General features: G+C 38.1%; 1 protein-coding gene across 2 annotated transcripts in view; it reads right to left on the bottom strand.

Annotated features, from left to right (window-relative positions):
- CLYBL (citramalyl-CoA lyase) overlaps positions 1–17,871 on the bottom strand; it is a 166,600-nt gene that overhangs the window by 13,147 nt on the left and 135,582 nt on the right. For both annotated transcript variants that reach the window (XM_041478320.1, XM_041478321.1), the window contains exons 3-7: positions 14,914–15,102; positions 11,259–11,360; positions 9,396–9,489; positions 7,867–8,034; positions 2,706–2,830 (exon numbers count right to left, since the gene is read on the bottom strand). In XM_041478320.1, the coding sequence (XP_041334254.1) occupies positions 2,706–2,830; positions 7,867–8,034; positions 9,396–9,489; positions 11,259–11,360; positions 14,914–15,102 (678 nt within the window). The remainder of the gene's footprint in view (positions 1–2,705; positions 2,831–7,866; positions 8,035–9,395; positions 9,490–11,258; positions 11,361–14,913; positions 15,103–17,871) is intronic.

Genomic DNA, 17,871 nt, shown 5'->3' with positions numbered 1-17,871 from the left:
TATTATGGTGATAGTAGGTCTCAAATCAGAATAGATTGTAAAAACTTATTACTGTATTTTAATGTAAAATATTGCTAACTAAGGGCATCAAACTTTAAACCAAATTAATAGCAAACTATGATCCCAGAGACTGCAGACCAGTAACTTATCTACCACACAAACAGCTGCACAAATCCCTCACATTTATTTTTTCCAGGCTTTCAACTTTGATTAATAACATGGTAAAACCATGCAAGTCTCAACCATATTAACCACAGCTATATTTTTAGTCCTACTGACATGAACACTTTAATATAATAAAAGGGAAAGGAAAACAGAAGAGGTGTTTCATTAGGACATGAGGATTACTGAAACCGCTGTGTGGAGCATTTGCCAGGAGGTGGTAGGGGAAGAGTTATTACTCACATTTTAGCATGTCGTTAGGATGTGGAGAGAGAGGATCCCTCAGTGAGATATGTTTGCTTTGGAAAAAAAATTAAGTAATCAGACCGTCCAAGCCCTTCTCACTGACACAGTCATAACAGCAAATTAGAAACTCAGTTAATTAGTTTCCAGCATTACATGGAAAACTATTTTTCCAATTTTGTTATAAAATTCGATAATACGACAGTGCCATGAGATCCAGAAGTTCACATATTAACCTGCCAGCCCTTTTTTATTGATAGACGGCTACATGCAAAAATATATGAAGCACGCAACCTGGTTGGTTAAAAAAATAGCCTGCACCAAAAATCCTCAGCAAATTTGCTCTTGCAGCTGATTACAGAAGTTTATAACATATTTTAAAAGCATTAATGAAGAGAAAAAAAATTCCCCAAACCCAAATCGACCCCCCCTGAAGGGCTGATATAAACAAAAAACCTCAGCATTATGTCAGTAAAATAGCAGTTTCAAAACAAATTTAAAGACTAATGCTTGTCTAACATTAAATTATTCAATATTTAACATGTTTGGCTTAGTGATTGTGTGATACTGGGACTAGAGCTAAATTTGGTCCAGTCGCCTAGTCGACTGTTCATATGACAGAGGTGTTCCTTAGATGAGTTTCTGACACTAAATTCAGCTGAATGAATAGAATTAAGCACATCATAAAAAATATTTGGCTGAGTAAGTAGTTTGACTATTTTCTTGCTGCATGTACCTGCCTACACATTTGCACCAGCAGTATGTTTGTAATGATGCCTTTTGTAAGGGAGCCAAACCTTGTAAATCGGAATAATGGGTGAAACCAGTCACATAATTTTTTTATTTCTATATTGTTTGCACGAAGAGAGCTACATTTCAAAATTGAGGTGGAGAGAACAAAGAGATCCAGGCACACAGCATCCTAATAGGGACCCTGAAATCACTGCTCTGGGCAGCACCCAAAGAGCATAGTCATGGCTCTATTGGAAACAGCCAGGTACCACAAAGGGTGTGCAATAACCCAGCAAGGAGAAAGGCAGAGCAATAGCAAATACCTTGTCACACTTTAACTCCAAGAAGAAAGCCCAATTTCTGTTTTGACCTTTGCAGCGTTTTTAATGCACGACAGCCATAGCATCAGAAATGCAGGGGAACACAGAAGGCAGATATCCCAATTTTTTCTAACCCACTAGAAAGTGGAAAAAATGTGCAGAAAACATTTATATGGCACCAGTGAAATGAGACCCTATGCACAGCCTTATAGATGAACTTCTCGACCAGAGGGATTTGTCTCCTACTTGAATGCCTCACAACCATGTGTGAACCATTCCCACTCATCTGCACTACCCATTCTGACACTGGGACTTTCCTTTTTAACTAGCCCAGGCTTGGCTAAGACTAAGATAAACATGTTTGGCTGCAACTTTTTTTTTTCTTTCAAAAAGAGGCAAACTGGATTATAGCAAATAACCTTTAAGATAATTAACTGACAATGCCGCAACTAGCATAAAATCTTCCTTCAGGCGACCCCTAATTTAAGTATTACTGGCACAAAGTGGAGACAGATTGTGCATCACCACCGCAATATTTACATAGCAGAAACCCACAGAGCAGGAAACGTGAGACTCAATGATGCACTAAATTAGGAACAATCATATTCTAGTGTTAATTTGCTTTCTCCTCTATCCAAAATTCAGGTCCAGCAATTGGTACAAATGCACATAAAACATTCCCATTTTTAATGATTAAGAACCACATTCTGCAAGCAGTTTCACTCAAAAGTACATTCAATTACTACTGGGCGTGTTTGAGGGATCAAACCCCCAAAAGTGAAACAGGTCTACCAACGCAGAGAATTTTTTTAGAAACCAAAGGCTTCCTAATGCATTTATTTCTTTCCGTAAATGATGTCTGTGCAAGCAGTCTGAGTCATCTGCCAGGCTACCTGACTTTTAGTTGCAAATATTTTCCTCTGACAATAACACTGTGATTATGTGGCGTAATAGAGAAGCAGTTTTAATTCTCCGATGCTGTAGATGCTTGCAGGTACTCAAAAAACTGCATAATCAAAGAATTAAAGTTAAAATGGGGAGGAAGGAAAAGATAACCATTCTATTTCTAAATATATTGGGAAATGATACATTTATAATATGCACTACCCAGAGACAGATTTCACGAGCAATAATCTTAGTTACAGCACTTCATAAGATAAAAGCAAAGAACCATCACCAACCTTTCTAATAGAATGTTAAATATTATTCAAATTTGGCTCCACTATGGCATATTAACAAAATATTTACCTTGCCTAATCGCTGATGTTCTTCAAAAGCAGAAATCAGTTCTTGTGCCCACTTTATTTTTTCAGGGCTCGGAGAGAACTGTTCCTGGACAACAGCAATTTGGTTGGGGTGAATCACCTGCTTACCTACAAAGAAGATTAATAACACCAGAATCATGCATCGACAAACAGATGTTCAAGCAAAATGTTCCAACCACTTGAGGCTCTCATATGCCTTGCAGACTTTCTTGCTCTCTAACTAATTATTTTACTTAGTTTATTTTATTTTTAAAACTCAAAAACAGGCAGACAGCTTTTTGGCAGATTATTTTGAAAGTAAGAATACCTTGTGCTGTGCTTGCATTCAGTACAGTTTGAAAGAACCCACGATTCTTTATTCTCCCTCCCCATTTTGATCCATACATCTTCTCTCAGTCATTTCAGATGCAATGGTTTGTCTTGGGCAGTCAATAACAATTAAGTATAATGCATCTCTGAATTTGACTACGTAAATAACAGCTCCAGCTACTCTTAAAGAAGTTGTATTAAAGTGTGTTCAGAAAATGAGATCTGAAGAATATGGCAAGAGATCTGTAGGGCTGAAAAGTTACCAGTACCCTAAGGATCATTCCCTAAATTCTCACTATTGGCTTAGCATTATATAATCCTCAATGTTGTTTAAACAAACTGTTGTTGCTGCAATTATTGGTAGTTGCAGGTAGGCTCCAATATTTAGTTAGTCACTGGTATAGCAAACAACCACCAGCAGTGTCCTGAGGCTTTATGAAGCAGTTTTTTAAATCCTTTCTTGTATAAACATAAGTTAAGAAAATAAAAATAGATGTTGTCTTTTTCACTAGAGATTTTCAAACGTGAATGGACAGCCACATAATCCCTTCTAATCTGTGATTGAATTTAGATACCTTAAAACAAATACATGTCTAATTTGTTTGACACTTTAAAAAGTGCAGCGTTTGACGTTATTAGTTCACTTCCATGGGAATTTCACAGACCGGTGGGATTTCTGTGGTTTGCTTTTAAGGTGCATTAATAAAGGGAGGCTACCGTAACTCCCAGCTTCCTTCGGAAGAAATGACTCTCCTCGGTGCCAGATAACAAAACCAGTTAGAGGGACGAGCCTGATCCTGCAAACCTGCCAGCAAGTGAGCAGTGCCCTGCAGACCGAGGGTCCCACAGCCCCGCCGCCGCGGCCGCCTCTTGCGCCAGCGAGATTTGTGCACTTTGCCAGGACAAGTTGGAAGTGTCAGGACCCAAGGAGCTTTCCTGCACAACGGGTCTGCTCCCGTGCTCTTACTGCCATTTAGCCAGCTGTACTTTAGGAATCAGCCCATCACTGGGTCTGAGAAGTCTCACGCCCGAGCGCAGGAATGCGCTATTTGCCATGAAATAACCACTGCAAAAATCCCTGGGATTACTTTCATCAGGCTGCAGTGGTCTGAGCGATAACCTGGAGTACAAAGAAACTCTACGTAATTAAATGAGCAAAGAAATAGTAGTGCTTTAGTGTTGCCACGTTCCTTTGCTAAAATGCCATAAGTAGCTCTATTTTATTTCTTCTTGAACAACGTTTAGTTTATGATTTTACAGGCATGAAAATATTAGTTTGAAATTTCAATATCAAAACTATTTTTAAAATACCTTGAATATAGGTAAAAATTTAAACCCCAATAAGAACAACAATTTTTGAAAGAAATTACACAAATAATTTTTTTAACTAATGTGTTTTATCTTAAGTCTCCTCAGAGGTTTTTTAGTAATTTTAATAAAATGTCATAATTAATAAGCTGATGATGTTTCTTATTTGTAATACAACAAATTCTCCATAGCTAGACCATTAATTCCAAAATTGAAGTGTGTACAACAATTTCTTAAAAAATCCTGCAGAGCTTAACTTTTTGAAAAAAAATGTTGAGTATATTTTAAATTATATTTGAATTCAATCTCTAATTATAAGAAAATTAAAAATACATATATATGATTTTTAAAAGTGTAAAACATTTCTGTAAAAAAACTTGCTTTTGATAAAGATACCTATAGTAGTAAGCAATGCTTTTAATCATTAAAACACTACTGAACAATTTAGGGAGAATATAATCTAATTTTGATTTATAGCACTTGGTTGATTTTTGTCACAGACTACCTATCCAAATAACTGTATAACAGACACAATGCCAAGCAGGAACAAAGTAAATATTTTAAACAGAATTGTTGTTATTGACAAGTTACTGAGAGAGTGCAAAATTGGAAGACATTAAAATTTATGACCACGAAATCCTTTTTACAGTACCACTTGATATATTGTGTTTTAAATCAATACTTGTCAAGTATTTTAGGTAACTGTATGATGGTGTCATTTTAGTCTTCTACAAAAGACTGAAAAGGAGAGGACATCTAGACTGTTTCGTATTTATATCTGCTCTCTCAGCATGTAGCACAGGACTTTTTATAATGACTAAGTCAGCTGTTAAAGCTTATGGCAAGGTTTACCTAAATTTTTACACAAACGTTCCTAAAACCTATGCCCATTTATATAGGCAACACACTGTTTTAAAGTCCACAGGTACTGGTAGTGTAAAATATCTCGAAGGATGTCTATGGATATATAAATATATATTTTTTTATAAATATAAATATGAAAGCACTATTAATTTGGCTGGATTACATTTGAAAATATTTGATTTTGTTTATACGCTCACTGAAGGAAAACCAGGCTGATTTTAAGATAATTGAAAAAGAAAACTTGGCTGCAATAAGCAGTGAGGTTTGCAATAATATTTAAATACCTGGTAAATTCTTCATTATATTATTTTGCTTGTTTAATGTTGAGGGAAGCTATTTGATTACATTAAAGGCATTTTACTGGCCTAATATGGGGACATCTAAGGACATACAACTTTGCTAAATATTTTGGATTTGTATTGCTTTTGAGCATGGTGAGTTCAGCCCTGTTCATGCAAATAAGTGAGTGTTCCCCAGCTATGAGAGCAATTTGCAAGACTCATCTCATTTTAGTTCTGTTGATTTCAATGATTTTGATTCTTTATTAAAAAAGTAGCAGGGAGGGATCTTATATTTAAAAATTACAAGAATTGCACATTTTGAATTCGTTTTTAGGTTGACATTTCAGTACTTTTACATTGTCAGAGGACTGTCAGTGGCAAATACAATGTGCATACTTCTGCTTTATGCAAGGTCATGGATTAAGCTAAGGCCCATTTGTAATTTTCTGTGATGAGTATGAAACTGGAAGTGTTAAAATGTTTCACTTATATAGATTTGGAAAAAACAGTTGCATAGGTTTGGAAAAACACGATTTTGCTATCAGTTTTGAAATTAGATTTTATTTAAACCAAAAGAAGCAGAAAAGATTATAAAAATATCAGATAAACTGAGAGCAAAAAGCCAAAGAACAAGTGAAATATTTTAGACTGATCTAAAATATTTTTTTCTTTTTTCAGAGGAAAAGGAAAAATGCTGTTTTGTTTTCACTCAAACAGATTTTAATTATTTTCCCCCACCAAATCAGTAGAGTCAGGATTGCCCCATCTCTAATTACAGTTGGACTGATTGTTTGCTGAGTTGTTTGCTAAATTTTGGAACTGTGTTGATGATAGCTGCAGAAGGCAGGAGGCAAAGGGCAGGTGCTGTGAGAGCACCTTAATAAAATCTGTTCTTTTCACGGACCCTTACTTCTTGTATGGAAAGGCAAGTATGACACATGTACAGCCAAGACAGAAAGTAATTTTACACCTTAAATTGCTCTGTGACCTTTTTATTTGTCTTCTGTCTGGACCCTGTTCTAAGGTAAGACAAGCTCCACCATAAAGTCGGTGGAGTCCAAATCACCATCAGCATTGGTTATGCAGAACGTTACTAAATTTCCTAAATTGACAGCCTCAGTTAAGCATTTAAATGCGCATTAAGCGTTCAAAAAGAGTGCTCTCAAAGGGTCTAGGCACCTGCAACTCCATCTTCTGTCAACAGGAGGTTCAGATGTTTATGTTTTTTCAAAAATGAAGCCTTTCCTTAAGCTAGGAAATGTTGGTTGAGACTAGGTAGCCGTCAGCAGGTGCTACCATTCAGCAGCTCTATTATTTTCCCAACTTCAAAGGCAGCCGAGGGAAGGGTGGAAGTCCACATTGCCGTGGATAATGTAGCTGTGAGGAGCTAACTATTTCACCTCCAAAACAGGACCTGGGTTTGCAAATGCCAAAGCTCAACAGACAGTAAAGCAGAATTCATGCCGAAAAGCAGTGATTGCTATTCTTTCGCTGGCATGCCAAGGTCACTTAAAATGGCACTTATTTTTTTGTTTGGTGCTCTAAGATATCACATACAGCTAACTGTAAAACCAGAGTTTGCTAGGTGGCGTTGCTAGGACCCATGCTTTTGGTAACAGGAACCTAAGGGATGCATTGTTCTCATACATATATCCTGGATGGTGGTCAGAGAAAAATAATGTGGTGTTTGTCCTGTGTTAGAATTCTCCCCTGTATGTGTCAAATGGCTGCTTTCTATTGCAACCCCCCAATCTTTGGTGGCTGCACCGTCCCCGCGAGGTGTCTGAGTGACCTGGTACACCAATCACAGGGTAACAGGCTGCATTACAGAACTGTGGGGCAAGGAGCCTGCTGCTCTTGTTGTCTGCCAATACCCATAGGTGTCCACAGCACTTACCTGGGGGAAAGCCAGGAGATGACAAACAAACCAAAGAAAACAATAAGAAAATAACTTTCTCCTAGCAGCTAACATAGGAGATTTATTTCTCAATTTTTTCACCTAAAAAGTATTTTTTAACTGCTGCTGTTGTTCAAACAAAGAGAATGGGCTCCAGTTGTGGAGGAGCCATTGCAGAGTACAGTATTGCTTTTCCTGTGCTCTGGGAAGGGAGGAATCACTGCACAGCCTCTACCCCAACTTCTCTCCAAAACCGGTCACACGCTTCATGGCATACGGTTTCAAAAAGCAGCCTGTTTCAGGCAAAATTTCCAGCCACAATTTTTAAGATGGTAATAAACATAGAAGAGCTTGATATCAATGAGTTTTTCAATAAGTGCCCTGAAACAAAAATCAAGTTATTTGTCTAAGTGACAGTAAACGTAGCGACCTATTTAAAATGAACAAGGTCCGCGTTCTTTTGAGACATCGGCAGAAAGTCGTACCAGTGAATCCCATTGAGGCGCCTTCCCTCGACTGCCTGCGGAGCCCATCTTCATCATGGAAATCAATGTAAACAAGGTCTATTGCTTGAAGGCCAAATGCCTTTGCTGTGACTATGATTTTTTGCCTGGCGTACAGAATATCGTGAGTTTCCTTACTGCTTGTTGCACCTAAGAAAATAACAAGAACAAAGAACAGCTGACAAGAGTGTTTTTCTGTTTTAAAAATTTCTAAGGGGAAACTTTGAGATTATATTTAACTGATTTAGAAAATAGAAAAGGGATGTAAGGCTATACTGTAGAGTCAAAATTATACTCTTCTGAGGAAAAAAGGAAAGACGTTTTAGCAAAAATAAAAAATAACATCCCTCTAAACAATACCTTATAAATTCAGATTTTGATTTAGTTTAAATCAGAAGTTGAAAGCCTGAAGTCAGTGGAAGCTTTGTCTGGTAAGGACTGCTGACTTGGCTAAAATGAAAGAAATTATTTGATTTTACTATTTACTGCATGTATAGTGAGAAGCATTATAGCAAGAGAAGCTTTACACAAATTGATATACTGGATCCAACTAAATGGTTAAAAAATTCACACTGAGAATAGAATTGCACTTTCCTTGGTTCTGATTCTTGTCACAACTGATGTCCTAAGCTGAATATTTAAGCTTTAGTATTTGAATGAAAAATTGATGGTAGATGACTTCTGAGAAGAAGCAAAAGCATTCATGAGACTTCATGTGCTCACAGGCTACCAGCTAAGCAACGTATTCATGTGAAGGCTAGTGAGAAAAAAATAATAACAATAATAACCATAAGGTGACTATTTAGATAGACATTTTCAGTTTGTCAGGAATATTTTAGTAAAGCAATGCTGACTTTTACATTAATATACTTATTTTTAATGTAGAAGTTCATAGCTCTGTGTTTTTATCTTTAAATTAAATCAGAAGATAAGTGCCCTCTTATAAAAGAAAGAGTGAAGCACTTTTTATTTTTTAGGAAGACTAATAGTGCTTTCATGTGAATATGTGGCTGTATTGACATGTGACATCTTTAAAATAAATTTATGAGAGCAAAATGTAGCAGGAGAGTATTTGTGCTTGATGTCAAAAGCCTGAGTGACAGTTGTATGTAAAGAAGTGGTGAAGCAGACACCAGAATTTTAGGACTTTCAAATGTAGTTCTAAAAAGCATGTGAACGTTGCTTATGCATACAATATTTTAAAATTATTTCAGTGACTTAAAAGTGTGGGGGGTTTTTTTGTCTGGTTTTTTTTTGGTGTTTTTTTTTTCATTAACTTTTGGTACTGACTGGCAAAAAGCACAAGAAAGTCTCAGTGCCCTGTAACACAAGGACCATGTTTTAAATTGCCAGTGGTACATTCTACACTGAAAAGAAATTAAGGAGTAAAATGAAAACATAAAATGCAGACTCAAGTGTCATTACTTTAATTATTGCTGTCAGAAATTTCACAGGCTTCTCCAAAGCAAATGCCATACATAAACATTTATAGTAAAGAGACAAGTAACAACCTATGCTGGCACGGAAATCCTCTCCTCCAAAGACAACTGCATCCAAATGAAAGCCAACCTGGGATCCTGCTCTCAGGGCTTCTTCACAGACAGCCTTCAAATGAGAACAGAGTATTAATGTCTACAGAAATGCAGGGTGCAGAGAGACAACAGAGGCTGTTACAGCAACCCAGCGTTACCAAAATCCTTCTGAGAATATTGCTCCTATTAAGCAATAGCTCCTGTTAAGCCACTGTAGGTTCTCAACAATGCACAGTGATTTAAAATGACTCAGCAAAAGAAAAAAGTATTTTGCTTTCCCTAAGCATCCAGACAGCAAATACTGGACATCTATAACAGGTTCCCCACCTTCTGGTTTACATTATGCCCCAGGTGTTACTGTCACCACTACTTCAGACATTTATGTAGCAATATGAAACAAAACATTTGGCAAATATTGCTTAACAACAAACAAAAAGTATTAAATTTGATTAGTTTGACAAGCAATATATCTGCATGAGAAACAGAAATAAAGATCAGAAACTCTTTTATGAAATAAATAATATTAATGGTTTACAAATATTTTAAGTTCCCTACAAGGTAGAAGGATTGCCAATTTAAAGTCTCTGGCTACATATAACTAAAAATAAGCTAAGGAAGTTAAAAATGCAACAAGTGCTGCAGAAAAGCATTAAAATAAAAGTAAAGCAATTTTTCTGCTCTAGCTTTTTTCATGAGGAGAGTAGTATTGCTATTTTATATTGCTGTTTGGATAATATTAATATCTTTTAAGGCTAAGGTACATGGGGAGAGACATGTAATTATCAGCTCTACTATCGGGTGTTCTTCTATGGCAGCTGGTGGGACACAGAATTATTCTGTAACAGAGTGTGCTTTAAAAGGGAACTCTCCTGCCAGCATCCGCAACTGCAACATTAAACCTGCACTATAAAATACTGTAGGTGAAGAAAAAGCCCAGTGGTTTAATATATGATCTAATTCTGTGTTTGCACACCGGACAGGAGTGTGTCCATTTGGTTATGGCTTTATCATGCTCGCAGATAGGTCAGTGCGTGCTGCAAGATAAATGGCTGTATCAAACGATCAGGCTGCCTGTGAGGTACTTCTGGAGGTACTTCTGATCTGTGTGTCCTCAGCTGGTCTGAAACTTTTCCCTTAGAGCCTGGGAGGGGAACACAGAGTTCCATGTGCATGCATGAGCTCTTCTGTTTCATTACCATGTTGCCTTGCCATTCTGAAAAATCTGGACTCGATAAGAAGTGTTGGGGAGCGATTTATATTAAAATGAAATTAATAAATTAGATTTGATCTAAAATTATCCTAAAAAATGAATGAGCATGTTCTTCAGGTATTTTCAAAGTTAATTCTGTTTCTAATCTTAACGTTAAAACACTCCATCCTACAGACAAAGAAACGATAACATGGAATTTGGTTGTAATGTTGTTAGTAGAAACCATTATAAAGAAGCAAGTTTAGCAATAGTGAAATGATGATTAACTCTTATTTCAAACTAAGTGTTACACAAAAGTTGTGTCTGACAGCTACTAAATAGCCTGCAACACTGAGTATTCCAAATCTTTGGAGAGGCCTTTTTCCACTCCAAGTGTGTTCAAAACAGTAACAGGAATAAAGAGAGGTTTTGATATTTGGTGTGGACTGTCCGGAACTGTTCTGTCACTGGAATACTTTGAATTTATGAAGGCCTTTAGAATACAAACATCAGAGTTCAAAGTGTAAATGTTTTTGGGGATTGAACAATATGTTCAATCTTTTCCTTGGTGAAATCAGGGAGAGACTGAGGCGTATTCTGCTTATACTAGTTTGCTGAGATGGCAAAATATGAACACTTCAAGACTTTCTTACCTTAAAATTGAGCAAGCCCATTGCAGTTTCCACAAAGGGGATAAAATTCATTGGTTCTACAAGTGTTCGGCCTTTTAGGTGATGTAAGAATTTGTCTGAAAACTAAAACTAGACAGAATGAGCTATCAGAGGGAAAAAAAGAACAGTCTACATGTATACACAACATGGCAAATATTCACCTGACTGTAACAAATACCCCTCCCCACCCCAAAACCTGATAACTAAAAAAATTAGCACAGCTATTAATAAGGCCTGTGATCTGAAACTGCAGCATTCCCATACATTTCTAAATTTGGAGGCTGGTTTGCAAGGAAAAAAAAAGGAAAAAATTCCAAGCTCAGCACCTCTCACCCTGGCTTAGTGAAATGCAAATCCGTGGGCTCTGGAAAACAATGAAGTGCTGCTGTACCTGAGGTCCGGTTTTGTTTCAGGTCCAGCACTGCCATCACTGGAAGCGCTCCCCAGCCTTCTAAGTGGCATCCGTATTATTCATTACGGCACCGTTACCCTTTTGTTCAATAGGCTTTTCTTCATAATTTTTTAGCTTACCTAGGAAGGCCTTAAAAAGGAAGTTTAATTCTTTGAAGACCAAAGCTTGCCAATTTTTTCCATGAGACCAGTTCACAGCTAGCTCTGAGCTGCCAGTGGGGTAGCCCAAATTCCAAAATCTATCATCTGGAAACATACAAAAGCTCTTGCACAGATTTTTCCCCTTTCAAAAGGAAAAAAAAAAAAAAAAAAAAGAGGGGGGGGGAACCTTCAGCCTTATATTGTACATGTATTATGTCTGTCCAGATCGAGTTATTTGCGTTAAGATAAACATATTGCAGGTACTGCAAAAATGTTAGTAAATAAAGACAAAAATCACATATGCATATATTTTAAATTTAAGGAATATTCAACTATTAATGGATATCAAAGGAAAGGGAATTTTAATCATCTCTCCATTCAGTCTCAGTTGGGTAAATCATATCTAAGAGATTTGCATAAATATAAACCATCAAAGACTTTTCATCTTCAAAGGGGGTTTCAAGACCCTATAAGCTTTGTACTGTAATCATCGCAGGTCACAACCCTGCAGGAATAAGGCTGCTATGGCAACATAAAAAACTAATGCTTAAGGCTTAGCATAATATTCTGACTAATAGAAAGGAAACTCATTTTAAAAGCTGGCAGCCTATTTACCAGAAGCTGGATTAGAGGTGTTATTTCCCCTTTTAGCTTCCCCCCACCACCCCTCCCCAAAAGAAGGAAAATCTAATCACCCAGATCTTGAAAAAAAAAAAGCTTTCCAGCAATTTGCAGTAACTTTACAATTAGGCCAAAATAAATCACAGCTTTCTCTGATGAAGAATTCCGCCCTCCCATCTCTGCTCTGCATCATCACCATGGCCCTCTTGATAACTTTTCTTTAGTGAAGAGAATTCCACTCAAAAATGTGCAAGGAGGAAAAAAAAAAATTCAATTCACTCTGTACAGTATGGCAGGTTACTACATTGACAGAAAACAGTAAAGTTCACCCAGGCAATAGCAGAAAATGAGGTAATATAATGGTATCAGTATATCTTCTTAAGACTCTTACCTGGTTTTAATTTTTTTAAGAGGGAAAAAAAAGGAAAAAGTGCTACTGTGTGCATATTTTAGGTACAAGTTAATGAGCAGAGTTCCTGTTTTATTTTAAAATATTTTAAAAGTCACACTCCTGGAATTTTTGCAATCTTTTGTTTTGAAGGTAAAGCAAAAAAAAAAAAAAAAAGAGCACATTGAATTAAATATTTCCTCCCTTCCTCTCCCTTGTAAAAGATTTGCAATAAGCACCAACACAAAAGGTAACGAGAGGAGAAGTTTCAATTAATTTTTTTTTTTTTCAAAAGGAGACGATTAAATGTTTCCGGCCCGGTAAAGTGTTCATTTCAGGGAGAAAAGGAAAAAAAAGAGAAGAAGGCGGAGGAAAAAAAAAAAACCACAAAGCTTGGGGAGGGGATGAAGTAGCAAGGCCTCAGCAATTCTTTCAATTCCAGTGCACACCCAATAGTGTGTCGGGAAGAATGCACACTGGTCGGGATTTGTGGGAGAATTGTCCCGCCACAAAGGAGGGAGAGTTACGCTTGTTATAGTCCAATAAGCCATGCCAGTCAAACAAGTACCCACACTAGGGACAAAAGGAAAGCAAGAGATTCTCACACAAAAGAAAACAAGTAAGCCCATCTTTTAGTTGTGCATCAGCCTCCAGGTTTTCTGCTGCACATAAATAAAAATGAAGGGGGGGGAGCGGGTGTGCGTGGGGGGAAAGAAACAGCTTCTGGGAGGGTGAAAAATCATGCTGGAGTGAATTTTTTGAGGATTGGGAAAAGAAGGCAAGCGGCGTTAGGCAGAGTATGTTCTTTGTGTGTAAAGGTTGGGCAAAGGGAGAGTGAAGCAAAAGAGGGACAATGAGGCAGAAGCTTCTGGGGTTGGCTTGTTTTCCATGATGGAAATAAAAGTTAGTGAGAGGGAAGGTGGAAGAGGATCAGGGGACAAAGAGCCCTGGCATCCCATCTCCCTGCAAAACCTACTTGGTGGCAGCAAGGGCTCTGCCATTTTGGTATCATGAATATTCATCACTGACAAGTTCTGTCTAACACTTACACGGCTGTAAACCCTGAGAGGTGCACTCTGCTTAATTCAATTACCCGCTGGTGGAAGGGGATGGCGAACCTTCCGTGGCGAGTGGTGGAGGCCGAAGGGGCAGCGCCATGGGATGGACGGGGCCTGTCCCACACGCGGCGTACGGGGCTGCGCTCCGCTGTGCGCTCAGGCCCATCTCCATGGCTTGATCAAGGTTAGGTGCTGAGATTAAAACAGATCCTAATACGCCTGCCTGCCTTTCATCACAGCTTGCACGCGTGCTACTTGCTCAGCTAGCGGTTTGCAAAAAACATAAAGTCAATAATTGAGTATTATTCCTTTACTGGTGTGTTACAGCAATAATGGTATATCCAAACAAGCATCCCTCTTTTTTGACAATTAAAACAATTATAGCATAATTAGGCCTATTTCAAAGTTTTCTTAAGTAATTTGACATGCCAACCATTTACATTTCAGGTTTTTATTGGCTGAAAAGTCAGTTGTGAAACACAAACACACCTGTCAGCAATTAAAAAGGAAGAAGTAGAGAACTGTTCAGGAAATAATATCTGTGCTAATTAAAAACACTAGTTAAAAGCTTCCTGTTTGTTCCTCCAGTTGCCCCAAGGAGTGACCTTCCCCCCAACCCATTTTTTCATATGTTGCTAACACGGTTTCCCATCTCCTGCTCCCAATGCACGTAACTAAGGCTCTTGGACAGACAATAATTTTGCTTGTTAGGGCAGTCTGAGAAGAGTCAGGCACTTACCCTTCTACTTTTGATAATATATTCTGACAGCAATATTGGTTCTTTGTCAGCCGTGGGAGAAATACACCTGGTTTTCTTTATAAACGTGTTCCATATATGCTTTTTATACAGCACATCACAGACACATTTAAGTGGATGCACTGCTCAATTACCTCAGCCGAGCAACAACATCATATGGCATTTGCAGCCTTCCTCTTAACTCACAGTCATTCATCTCTGCACCTGGGTGGACTTGGCCCAACAGCTTCAGTCAAATGCTGCTGTGTTGCTGGTACTCACCCATCTTATTTCCTCAACATTTTCAACCTTTGGCAGCATCATGCTTGAAGGCAGGGTCTTGGACTGCAAAAGCACCTCTAGATCTTCTTCTGCAAGGCCGCTGGACACAGAGTTTATCCTGACACACTTTTCACCATGGCCTAAGTCAAACTCTTCAAGGGTTTTCACGATGTTCAGTCTTGCTTCTCTCTACAGTATATACAAGTTCAGATGCACAAGAAAAGAAAAAGAAAGCATATTTTCTATTGACAGAAAAACACACTGAGAAGAAAACTTGTTGAAATGACATGGGGGAAAATCTAGGCAGCCAGTGTAGTGGCTTCCCCAAAATGTCTGTCACTCCAGGACTTTATTGAAGCAGTCATCACCAGAACCTCACAGTTTTACCTTCCTCTTTACTGTTTCTTTATAACTGGTAAATTCAATGCATGGGGTTTCTACCACTTGCAGAAAACAAGACTTTTGTGTCTGCTAGTACCGAACATGTGTAACAAACACAAATCTTTATGCTAACATAATGTGTTGCACTAACTGTCTGCTCTCTCAAAAATGACATAGTCTTAAATTTGCATAAAAAATAATTTTTGTAATTTAGCTGTGTAATTTTGCCTGAATGTCAGAAAGTACAGATGTATATATACCTCTTTGGTTTTCCTTTACTCCATGTATTTGAAGTGCATTAAAGGCAGTAATAGAATTCACAACTTGCACATAAAAACAACACTGAAATAACTCCAAGGTTTTTCTTAGACCACATGAAAGGGCATTCTGTTGGCACAAAATAAAATCTCCAAAGACACACTCTTCCCCTGGTCGTTTGCTATTTTTGTGAATGTAAATTTACAAATCTGTTTAATGGTTGACTTGCATGAAGAATACTGGCATGCTTTTCTGAAATGAAATGCATTTCTGGGCCTGGAGAAGGGGGTAGGGGTTGAAGGAAGGTGCTGGGCTCCTTGCTTCCTGCCAACTGAAGTTGCAACCCCAAATTCCTTCCACTCACCAACAGCCCCTAACAAATTTGCATTGTCAAAATGCACACTTATCATTTCATTTGTGAAGAGTTTTTATGGGACTAATAAAACTTTAAAGCTCCTGACTCATGGAGGCTCAGGAATGACTTTAACAATATGCAGTTGCTGAATAGAGAGGCTTTTCAAGAAAAAAAAGCAAACTCAAGGGGAAAAAAAAAAACCAAAAAGAAATCATCAAAGTTAATATCCAGGCTAATACAAATCAGCAAGAGAGCACATGACAGTAGATTTAAACCAGACGGATGCAAACCTCTGCCGGCAAGAGCGGCAGAGGTGGTTTCCCAATGTGGTCTGAGTTAAACAGTGTGAGGGAACAGTAGCTTACAATTGTCAGGACCGATGAGAACAGGGTCTCCCAGGCCACTTTAAGACAGCTCTGCAGTGTACTGATTTACAGGGCTGGGACCCCTGATAATTAGGGTAAGTTTAGAGAAAAGCAATTGGTGGCTCTAACTGGTTAAAAGGAAGGAATAATGAAGCAGAAAGTTAATGAAATCTGAAGCGAACAGCCTTCAGCTTGGGGCTACTAGCCGTGCTCCTCCGAAGGCTGGGAGCATATGCCTGCTAATCGGACAGACGGGAACAAGGCGCCCATGTATGTATCCTTGGGCTGCGATCAAGGGCCACGTTCAGAGGGAATCTCTGGAAAATGCAACCCAAAACACTCAAGCTGCTGTGAATGGACTCTGTCTGGAGCCATTGGGGAAGCCACATAAAGATGCACACAGTTTAGTACAAACACATCCAGCTGGAAGACAGCTCCGGCCCGTGGCTGTCTGAAATGGCTCTTCCAAATTAGGTAAACTCAACCATATGATGCCGATACTGGGAAATACAAATCCCCTATGATTTCCTTCTCTGACTCGGGGTAACGGGTTTCTAGGGCTGGGCTGAAAGTTTCTGGACATGATGCAGAAGGGTAGCTTAAAATCACACTCCAAACCAATTTATGCTTTTAATTAAAGTCAGATTATCACCATTTCAGCACACACCGATACGATTTGCAAAAGACAGATCTTCCCAAAGTATCCTCTAAGGCAGCACTCAATTGCAGCTGAAGGCACATCTCCAGCAAACTTGCAGCCTAATTTGTTATGCTTTTTTTTCAGAATATAATAACGAGCACTAGACCATCTCATATCTATTTTTCTCCTCAGTCTGCAAACTCCCTTCCCAAAAAAGACAGATCATGTCTTTCTAGGTATATTTCCATACAAAACACTTATTAACAGGCTGTTGCTGTTATCAATTTACATAAACTAAATGTGCAGCCCTCTGGTACGTATCCCAAAAATAACCAACAACTTCACTGAATTTATACCAACCAACAAACATGGGGAGGGGGTTGATGTTTTTTCCCATATTTTAATAGAAAATATGTTGCTATGTTAGTTAACACACCCATGCCATCTGTTGGGTTGAGAATTTATGTGTTTTCTTAGAACTGCTATGTATTAGATCTGTCTGCCTAGATACCCCAGGAATGGAAATGCTTCCTTTCCATGATATAATACTTCTAGTCACTATAGTTTCTACAGCAAGAATCAATTTGTGCTTTTAATTGTTGAACAAACTGATGGAACCTGGCTGCCAAAGCCAGAGATTGTGAGGGGGCTGACTCTGTGCCTACCCTTCCTACAATGGAGGAAATCTGACTGATGTTAGTGGGGAGTATCAGATTCCCATAAAGGTTTCCAATAAAACATTTCATGGGTAAATAAAAAAATTATATACTGAAACCTTTGACCAAATGTACTAAAAACGTGAATAAAAGGGAGAGTCCTTTCTGCCTTGTTAGGCAGGGAAATGCAGAGGCTATTCTTATTGTAGAATTCGTGCAACAGCTAAAATCCTAACCTAGATAAACAACTCCAAAATTGTAACAGAGAAAAAGGTAGCCCTTGATACAATAATATCCTTACTG

The sequence above is a fragment of the Pyrgilauda ruficollis genome, unplaced genomic scaffold, assembly GCF_017590135.1.
Source record: "Pyrgilauda ruficollis isolate IOZ18807 unplaced genomic scaffold, ASM1759013v1 scaffold44, whole genome shotgun sequence".
Lineage (NCBI taxonomy): Eukaryota > Metazoa > Chordata > Aves > Passeriformes > Passeridae > Pyrgilauda > Pyrgilauda ruficollis.
The sequence above is the reverse complement of the archived record's forward strand: the minus strand, read 5'-3'. Positions and strand labels throughout refer to the sequence as shown.